The 10,638-nt window shown below is 41.4% G+C and overlaps 1 protein-coding gene across 1 annotated transcript in view; it reads right to left on the bottom strand.

Moving 5' to 3' along the window:
* Positions 1 to 3,379: 3,379 nt before the first annotated feature.
* The window catches only part of WDR64 (WD repeat domain 64), a 140,058-nt gene continuing 132,799 nt past the window's right edge, over positions 3,380 to 10,638 (bottom strand). Inside the window, exons 25-28 of the mRNA XM_073336679.2 lie at positions 9,500 to 9,599; positions 6,204 to 6,284; positions 5,217 to 5,324; positions 3,380 to 3,487 (exon numbers count right to left, since the gene is read on the bottom strand). Coding sequence (XP_073192780.1) covers positions 3,380 to 3,487; positions 5,217 to 5,324; positions 6,204 to 6,284; positions 9,500 to 9,599 — 397 coding nt within the window. The remainder of the gene's footprint in view (positions 3,488 to 5,216; positions 5,325 to 6,203; positions 6,285 to 9,499; positions 9,600 to 10,638) is intronic.

The raw sequence follows: 10,638 nt of genomic DNA, 5'->3' as shown, positions 1-10,638 counted from the left end.
CAAAGCAGGACCAATCCCCAACTAAATCATCCCAGCCAGGGCTTTGTCAAGCCTGACCTTAAAAACCTCTAAGGAAGGAGATTCCACCACCTCCCCAGGTAACCCATTCCAGTGCTCCACCACCCTCCTAGTGAAAAAGTTTTTCCTAATATTCAACCTAAACTTCCCCCACTGCAACTTGAGACCATTACTCTCCTTCAGTCATCTGGTACCACTGAGAACAGTCTAGATCCATCCTCTTTGGAACCCCCTTTCAGGGAGTTCAAAGCAGCTATCAAATCCCCCCTCATTCTTCTCTTCCGCAGACTAAATAATCCCAGTTCCCTCAGCATCCCCTCATAAATCATGTGCTCCAGCCCCCTAATCTTTTTTTTTTGCCCTCCGCTGGACTCTTTCCAATTTTTCCACATCCTTCTTGTAGTGTGGGGCCCAAAACTGGACACAGTACTCCAGATGAGTCCTCACCAATGCTGAAGAGAGGGGAAATGATCACATCCCTCAATCTGCTGGCAATGCTCCTACTTATACAGCCCAAAATGCTGTTAGCCTTCTTGGCAACAAGGGCACACTGTTGACTCATATCCAGTTTCTCATCCACTGTAACTTCTAGGTCCTTTTCTGCATCATCAGTATCCCCACTATAAAAATTGTTCCAGCACCCCTTTATTGTTACTATTTAGGATTAAACTTTCTATGAAACAATGAAAAACCTCCCCCATTGTCCTCTCTTCTCTTCCCCTTCCTCCATTCATTATCTTCCTTGATACTCTTGTCTCTTTGTTTGCCCTCAAGTTAATCTTTTAAAATAATTGTTTTCCTATCTCCTTACATCTCCCTTCTCTTTCATTCCCTGCACTGTGTTCCCCTCAATTTACTCATCCTTCTCCTTCCCTCAAGACCCACTCTGTTCTTCCCCAACATCATCATGAAGTAGCCAGGTTATCTTTGTACTACAATCCCCACAATCCTGTTGTGGGCATGTCAGTGTCTGCAGAATGGCCAGCTAAGGCCAGCCCCTTAACTATGCACTCCCAAAGTAGAGAACTTCTGAAATACAGGACACTGCATGGGCACACACACTGCAGCAGTTCAAGGTTGCCCCAATTCCTAATGGAGCTTGAAGTAAGCCCAGGTCAATGAATGTGAGAAGGATAGCACTGGTGCACCAGTGCCCAGGAGTGAATCTCATTATTAAGTCAGGGAGGAGAAAAATGTTTAGAAAGTCGCTAGTGTGTTATGGGCACTATCAGAATACAAATATTAAATGATAAAGTACCAGTGGTACTGGACACAGTTGGTTACACCTTAAATTGAATTATTCACACAGCTTAATTATATGACAAATAACTGGATTGTTACCCCCCTCATGAATAAAATTCAGTTGTGGCTGCTGTCATGTCTTTCCCCAGTTTTATTTTCTTTTATACTTAACTTATGTACAAGAACCTCAGCATCCACCCTAACTGCAGAAGCATGTTGCAAATTAGCATGCAAACCACCATGACAGTAGCTGATGGACTCCTAGTAATGTTCTGCAGCATAGGATATTTTGGAAAGGAAGTTTTAGTAAGTGCTGCATTTAGATCATATGTTTCCATTAAATCTTTGCTGAGAAGCAGAGGTGCAAGAGATAGATTTATGTCAGTTACTAGATTTGCAAAAGAGAAGAATGAAAGTTAGTGAGATTCTACTGTATTATCTAAATTTTATTCAACTTTTGGTTCTCACCCCTGCATGCCTAACTGGGGGGAAACTGCTGAAGTTAAAGGGAGTTTTCCCTCAGTACGCACCACAGGATTATGGTCTTAAAATAAAAATAAACCAAGTTTTCCTTAAGAGTACATGGTTAAAAAAAGCCTCAGATGATGCATACACACCCATTATCATAATACAACTATATAATAATGCAGAATACTCAGACCCACATGTACTTTAAAAAAAATCACATCACCTGTTTGCAAATGACTGATATGAGAACAAACTATTTTTGGTGACTCCATGCAGTGGCAGGGTGCTAGTGTTGCTTACACTAAGAGTGTTTCCCTGGTTCATCTGAGACTGGAAAACAGTGGATTTCCAGGATACAGGTGTGATGGGTTGGACCCCCCTTCTGGGATGCCACCTGATGTATTTGGGGTCTCACTGAGCTGGCCTGGTCCAACAGCCTGGGCTCCCTCACCTGGTCCTGCTGTGCATGCGCATCTCTCTTTCCCTCTCTCCCCCCTGCCCCGAGTGTAAACCCAAATGATATTGTCTTGCGCTGTAGAGAGGTCTATACAGCATAAGCTCATGAAATTTGCCCCCCTCCCTCACTGTGGAGGAAGATATGCACAGCTTTTTGCACCCCCAGTTATGAAGTGCACAAACTGGGTTTTAGAATAAAAAAGAGTTTATTAACTACAAAAGGTAAATTGTGTGTGATTATAAGGGATAGCAAACAGAAAAAGCAGATTACTGAGCAAATAAAACACACAAACTAGGCTTAATATATTAAATAAATTGGCTACAAATAGTAATTTCTCACCCTAAATGTTGTTTTATGCAGGTTGTGGAGTTTCCTGAAGGTAAACTACACTGCTTGCTGCATAGAGTTTCAGGTATTCCTTTTCACAGGCCAGACCCTTTCTTAGCCTAGGTCCCATTCCTTCTCCTTAGGACAGTCTTAGATGTTTCTAGCACTCATCCTGGGCGGGGATTCAGTGAATAACCTGCAACCTTGATTGACTCACTTCCCAGCCTTAAATAGGATTTACATATGGCGGGAATCTTCTCCCCCCCAGTCCGACCCCAACCCCATCCTTGTGGAAAATACCCGTAGTCCAAGATGCAATCCAATTTCAGATGACATGATCACATGACCCTACAATGTCAAAGCAGCAACACAGGAAGCTTCTCAGGAGGGCGGGAGATTAGTATCTTCAAAATCTTATTGTTCTCCCTAATGGCCCATTCAGGCTTTTTGCATCTGGGGAACACCCACCAGACAGTAGGCAAACTCTTTTGCAATTGATACAGAACTAATATTCCTAACCTCAGATACAGAAATGATACACACATACAAATAGGGTAATCATATTCAGTAAATCATAAAAAACTTTCCAGTGATAACTTACATGACCCAACTTACATGACCCATCTTGCAAAAAATACATTTTACTTATGCCATATTCATATAATAGGCATATTTCTATGAAGAATATGGGGTGTGATGTGACAACAGGAGCTACTGATACATGAATTAACACAATATTGCTGGAGCACTGGAAATAAAGAAGTTGGATACAGAGGCGGTGCTTGTCTGCTTACCAGTAGCAATTACTTTGACTACGTATGATTTGCAGTGATCTCAAGGTTTATTTTTGATAACAGCAGTGGCAGTTTAGGGTTTTGCACCTTGGAAGGAAATGGAGGTGGCAAAGGACTGGATCACATTTGCCGCTGTAGCCTGGCTATTTTTTGCACTTCTTCTCTTGGATAAACGTGATGGCTGTAAGACAAAGCAGAGCATTTAGCTACATATGTTAATCCTTGCTAGTGTATGTGCTGAGTGAGCTCTATACAGTTCTACACTCTACTGGAAATATTTCTTACTGTGAAAATAATCAGACATGGTAGAAAAGATAAATTTTAAAATGACTTTTTGGAAGTTCTCCACTCTGACTTAGGAGGAAACAAAACAAGAGTTATTCAAAAGGAAATCTGTGTGTTACATTGTCTTTTCTAGGACATATCGTGATGTTTATTTCAATAACTGTTCAGCTTAATTTTCTGTGCTATTTACATATTATAAACCACATCTCCGTGACATCTCCTGGGTGTCACCAACAAATTCAGTCCAAAGTTTAACACATGCATCTCTATCACAGCCATGATAATAGTCCTGGATCCTGCTCCCATTTAACTTAAGGAAAGTATTGCCATTGACTTGAATGTCATTAGAATTAGTTCCAAAAGCTTACTGATATATACATTATGTGCCAATTCTTGCAAGCCCCCACATGCAGAACTTCCAATGATTTCAACAGGAGTTCCAGTTAAAAGACTGGACCCCAATTACCTCATTCAAAGTGGAAACCTAGAAAGGGCCACAAGCTCACAGGGATTAAACTCCTGCAATTTCAGAAGTGGTCTCCTCTAGGAAAAGGGGGCTTTAGGAGTCAGAATGGGAAAGGCCAAATCCTGCCAACCATAGGGCATGTCTACACTGAGCTGGGTGGTGTAATTTCCAGTTCGTGTAGACATCCCATTGCTACCTCTGATCAAACTAACCTGTTAAAAATAGAAGTGTAGCTACAGTGGCACAAGCAGCAGGATAGGCTAGCCACCCAAGTACAATCCCATCTGAAACCCTAGATATGTACTCGGAGTATCTGACCCCTCCTACTGTTCTCCCTGCTGTGCCTACACTTCCATTTTCAGTATGTTAGCTCGAGCAGAGTCATGGAGGAGGGGGAAGAAGAAGTTGTTCCAGGTATGGACCATTTCTGAGAAAAAAGTAGTTTTTAGATAAATTGTTTAGCAATCTTAATGTTTACTTCTCTCTAAATATAAATATAGAAGAGAGATTGGGTGATCCCATGATTTCTGCCACTTTGAGTAGCAGTTCAAACAGCAAATGAAAACTTGCCCTTCTTGATCAGTTTGGGTTCCAGTGCAGATCTGAAACCATAAGAATGGATTTGGATCCATGTGTTTGAATATGAACCACCTGAGAGTGCAGATTTCGGGGTTCTGGTTTGGTTTTATCTCTAAACAGAAGGAGAAATACCTGTTGTCCAGAAGTTATACATGGTACCTCCATCAACAACTGATGGGCTTTATTGGGTTTGGTTTGCTGTATGTATGGTAAATTATTTGTTTTTGCCTCTTAAAGCTTTTCTCTCTGCTACTCCCACCCATTCATTTTTTGCTTTGTTAGGTAATCTGATATATCAGAAAGGGTGCAGCCTGACATGACATTATGAAACACAACTGGAGATGATGGGATGTTACATTAAGTATTTCTGGGATAGATGGGCCTAACACAAATCCCCAGATCTGAATACCCTTACACTTTGGACAAGCTTGTATTGGTCATGGTCAGACCTATTTCTAGTTTCAGGTTGCAAAAATTGATTTCTGTGTATTCACATCAATTGAATGGAAAAAAATGTATATAACGGTAAGGATGGGCAAACATTTTGGGGCTAAAGTGAAGAAATTGCTAATCCACTTACCTCATAAAATCTATGATGCTTCATCCTTCTGAAGATAGTGTCAACTGAGTCTTGCTTCTCTTTTGACCCCAACTGGTGGAGAGCTTTGTGACTTGTTAGACTGAGAACCTTTGAAAAGTAATTTAGAGCAGTGTAGTTACAGAATAGCCTCCTATGAGCGCACCAGTTTGTACTAATAACCAACAGCCTATATAACAGTGTTTCTAAGACTTTTAGCTCACTAAACCAACAACATCTGATTCTGATCTCACACGCTCATAAAAATCCAGTGGATATCTCTTGACTTCAGCTCAATTTCCCCAATTCATAGAAAGGGGAGTTCAGAATCAGTCCCCCCTTGCATTTTATTTTTTCTTTCTGTGAGAAAGCAGGGTGCAAATTTCCAAAGCACATTAGCTGGAAGTGGAAGATCATCATGTGTGCCGGATTGGCTGAATGCTCTTTACCAACTCTCTGAATGCTCTCCCATCAGCAGGGGGCAGATGTACAGCTATGTGACTGAGCAGAATTTGGGCCTGTATCTCTAATGCAGTTGTTTATATAAATAGTAAGCCAATTAAACTGGAATGAAAAGTCCCATGCAGGTTTAGCATTTGTATGATCAGTGGGATATGGTATTAGCATATATTGCCCAACACCTTGTGCAAATAGAAGCAATGGTCATTGGGCTGGTTGAAAGAAAAGAGATTGAGCATAAATTTAAGGTCATGAGCTTTGATAGGAGAAGTACAAGACTGAAAGACTCACCTTGCAGAATGGTCTTTTGATCAGTCTTCACAGGAGGCGCCCTGTTATCATGCTAACTACCGTTGAATGGAGATGGATAGGGAGTAATTCAAGCCAAGTCAAAAGAAATTAAATTGAGAAGCAGACAGTTTATAATAGCAAGTCACAGGGTTTGCGATTTTAAAAATTTTCTAATTTTAACAGTTTTTGCTATATCAATGACAATGCTTGAGGTATAAAAGCAGATGAACTTGAACTTACCCTGTATATAGGTATAGAGCCAAACACAACACCAGCCTCTTTGTTTCCTGACTTGAAACTTTCCAAAGGTTGTCTATTAACCTTAAAAATAGAAAACAGAGTCAACATATTTCCAGTTATAGGCAACAGCAAGATAGTAGAGATCACATCTAGTGGAGTTTCCATAAATCTGCATAGGTAACATTCACTCCATATTACTAAAGAAAAAAAAAATCACATCTACATGTAAAAAAATCCTTGGGTTTGTGTCCAGTTGTGTTTCTGTGCCATATATAAAAACAGCCTAGGAGGTTTTTGTCCAAAAATTGGGGGATGGGGTTCTGCTTGTTTTATAGCGAATGGAGAGTTGACCTAACTAGACCGAGAGCTGAGCCAACAAGTTGGAGGGAAAGGGAGGACTTTTAGTCAGATTATTTAAAACTATTTGAAAACATATTTAACTCCAATGCTTCATGAACACCTGGAACTGGGGAAAAACAGACATGCCATTCCAGATATTTAAACTGATTTTTCAAAACCCTTCAGGCATTCTTTATACAAAATGTAAATATGCTAACAAGGGCATAAGCTCAATTTAAAAAAAAAGTAATTTTTAGGTCAGTTTTAACAGTATGTGTTGGTTGAGGGATGTTGCTAAAGGAGGGCTGAGTTCTAACCCCAGTCACCATGGGATGATGGGCTGGGAACTCCCAGGAGACCCCAGTCCCAACTGACAGTGTCATTGCAGAGCAGTCATGTGGGAAATCTCTTTGAGCATGCAAACTTTCACTCTTCCACTGCCTATCAGGAAAAAAACAACAACATTTCTCCTGTATGTTGATGGAAAGGCCAAAGTTGTGCAAATGTTAGATGTACTTTGATCATTCATCCATGCAAAAATATGACTGCTAAAACTTAACTAGGTTATTAGATTCCATGTATTTGAGAGTGGAGGTCACTTATATGACCTAGTACTGATTTCCCACTAGGAACACAGTTTATGATCATGCAACAGGGAAAAAATTATCTAAAAATGAAATACTGTCAGGTTTTCATAAAACACTGAAATATGAGTTTTCTGCAAAAATCAAATTGCATTTTAAAGAAATCCTCTTTCATAGCATCCTCTGGTAGATAATTGAAGTGCACATGCAATTGTTATAGTTTAAGAGGATTCACATCCTCAGAATTTAAAAAGTCCCTCATTAATTTCTTCCCATATATCTCAGGTTTGACTTCTAGACTTCTTAGCTTCAGCACTGGTAGCATCACAGAATTAAAGTTTCAGAGTAACAGCCGTGTTAGTCTGTATTCGCAAAAAGAAAAGGAGTACTTGTGGCTCACGAAAGCTCATGCTCAAATAAATTGGTTAGTCTCTAAGGTGCCACAAGTACTCCTTTTCTTTTTGAGAATTAAAGTTAATTCACTGAGGTGCATACATGTGATTTGAAAGTGCCTATGCAGACCTTTAGGTACTTACACACACCTTGAAGGATATGCAAATATGCTGAGATGGATTTACATGGTCCCCCACAGAATAAGCAAGATTTTGTCAACCCTTATCAGCAACACTTTCAGAGGTGTCCATGAATTATCAAAGTAACTGAAGACAAGAGCAGTTTCCTCTCACATGTTGATGTGGCCTCTCAGCCCAATCATCTTTTTAAAAAATTACCAACTTAAGTAGTACAAGTCACAAGCTAAAATGCAAATCAGAAGTCACCAGAGTACACACTTGTTGAGTTGTCCCACATTCCAGTCAGCCACTGGGTTCACTTCAGTAGTACAGTATATTTTAATTTTATATGCCATCAGTATTACCAAGTATATTTTTTCACATTGCTCTCCCCCTCTACTGTACTTAAAGTTGCAGTACAATAGATTTGGGTTCTAATCACCAATAGTTCCTCGCTTTGTAGGGAACATTCGACTATCCCACAAAAGCCACATGCATTCCCTTTGATGTAATATCAGGCAAAAGGGAAAAATGATGTCTGGAGTCCATGACCAACATAGCTTAATGGGAAACATATTTGGCCGCCTTTGGGGTCAAAGTGGCAGAATACCTCAACCACATGGTTGTCATCACCCTGAAGTCATCACCACACACTCCTGTCATGGGGCCAGGAGGAGTAAGACCCAACCATGCCACTTTTAGAATCCCAGCAAACAGGGGCTAGGAGAAAGGAGGAGCTGGCTGTCAACCTAGGGGGACATGCATCAAAGAGGAGCATATCATCCTCACCCCATCCTTATTACACCAAGGGCAGGGAGAGTGAAGTAGCTGACCATGAACAATAGTGCTGTCTTGTCCCAGACAATCTCTGCCTTGGGGGCATGGGACTCTAGCATTCTGCTGCTATAGTTGCCAGAAAGATTTTTGAGCTGCCAGAGGCAGCTCGTGTAGATAATTATATCAGTTCTGTTGGCTACATTAAGGTAATGGCTGACTGTACAGGTGGGGACACAATATCAGGAATTTCAGGACGATGGCAGGATGTCCACACCCCAGCTTGCTTCTTTCTCTCAGCCATTCTAGCATTGGAGAACAGGAATGCCACTTCATTGAGGGGTAGAGGGGAGCTCACATAGCAAAAGGCCACTTAGCTCTCACTGGACTGGCTCTTTTTGGTTTTGCCTTTCCAGTACACCTTGCAGGGAGAGGAGACAATCTGGCCCAAAGGCGACATGTACCAAGCTAGATAGAGGAGCATGTATAAAGCACTTCTACTCAGCTAGAGTTCTGCAAAATGTTCAGATTTTAGATCTCATTAAAACCTTGAAGCGAGGACCAGGCATAAAAAGATTTACCAGCGTTCTCACCTACCTTTCAAGCAAATCTGTGATATTTAGGGTTTGCACGGCTTAGTATATGCGCAATGTACCTCAGGTGGCACATGACCAGGATTCAAAGAATTTGGTATGCTGGTTGGATCATTTATTTTCCCGGGCCAGATACTGATGGGGAGTGTGACGTGAACATGGATCCATGCCCCCCAGGGTTTGCACTCAGTTGAACTTCCCAAGTTTGTATTGAAACCCTATAAAACTTCAAATTTCAAAGGGTTTGCACTGGAACCATGTTCTATGTGGTTTTGATACAAACTAGGGAAGTTCAACTGAGTATCACTCAGACTTGATACTTGGAAGTGTGAAACCATGTGAATTGAAACCCAACAGACAGTTTGCACAAACCCCTTTGATTATTTCTATCCTTTTCTACAAAACAGGCCTCGGGCATTTGTTTTGGGCTATTTTCCAAATGTAACCAGAATATTGCATAAAAGAAATACAACTGATTATGTCTCTTCACCTACCTTAGGAGAAGCTAGGGCTTTGAAAAACTTGAAATCCTGATCCACTTCGAAGGGTCTAGGCTTTTTTGAAAGCAAGGATGATTTGGTCAATGATTTCCACCTGTTCACAAGAGATAGGAAGAAAAAAAACCTGATGTCTATAAAAAGAGGGCAGCGTACCGTATCACGCACTTAATTAGCTTAGAAATACAATTTGAATTATAATTCATTCTATATCTTTGCAGAATGAAATTTAATGTAGATGCTTGATAAATGTCATGAGATGTTACTTAACACTTCACCAATCCAGGTGGGATTCATTTTCTTTCACTATGTTTGCACCATCTTCAGGCTGGTATGTTTATGTATGGATCAGCAGTTATCAAGACTAAGCTCCAATACACTGTATCATAATGACTCAACATTATTTTCCATCTAGAACATAGTGACAGTATGCCAGGTTCTAGGCATGTGTAATGGTCCTCTCTTGGGTGCATGGCCTAGCAGTCACAGCTACAACTCCTGACTGCCAAGGGGGTTGTGGGGAGGGGAGCCCAGGCTCTCTGACTCCACTGGGTTCCGACCCAGGGCCCTTTGGGCTACCAGTAGTCTGGCAACCAAGGCTGCTTAAGACTGTCCTCCCTGGGCCTCTTCCTCTTCTCCACCCCCATTGGGTCAGCTTAGTCCAAGGCTTTTCCCTGGTGAGGAAACCCAAACCACAATAAGTAAAGGACATTACCAAAGTCCAAGGTCCACAGGATACTTCCCTCTCTAGTTGTCTTAGGGAGGGCCCCTTTGGGCAGCTGTGTCAGAGTCTTGGGTTTCCCTTTGCTCTGCTGGAGCTGTGGGCTACAGGTCTGCTCACCTCCAGCCCTGCCACCCAAATGAGCTAGTTCCCTTCCTTTTAATTCCTCCAGCAGATGGAGCATTTGCTGCAGGTGTGGTGGGGCAGGGCCTGGCTGAGCCCCAAATAATCCCTTAACCCCTTGTTGCCCAGTGTGGGGTTTGTACACCCCATCACAGCATGGCATTGCAGAGCTTTTCTGCTGATTCAACTGGTTGCCAGACTACGTGGGCCTCAGCACAAGTTATAAGGAGAAAACATGTAGGGCTAGATCCTCAACTAGTGTATCAACTTAGCCCCATTTACAATTAATGCG

The sequence above is a fragment of the Lepidochelys kempii genome, chromosome 3, assembly GCF_965140285.1.
Source record: "Lepidochelys kempii isolate rLepKem1 chromosome 3, rLepKem1.hap1, whole genome shotgun sequence".
Taxonomy (NCBI): Eukaryota; Metazoa; Chordata; order Testudines; family Cheloniidae; genus Lepidochelys; species Lepidochelys kempii.
The sequence above is the reverse complement of the archived record's forward strand: the minus strand, read 5'-3'. Positions and strand labels throughout refer to the sequence as shown.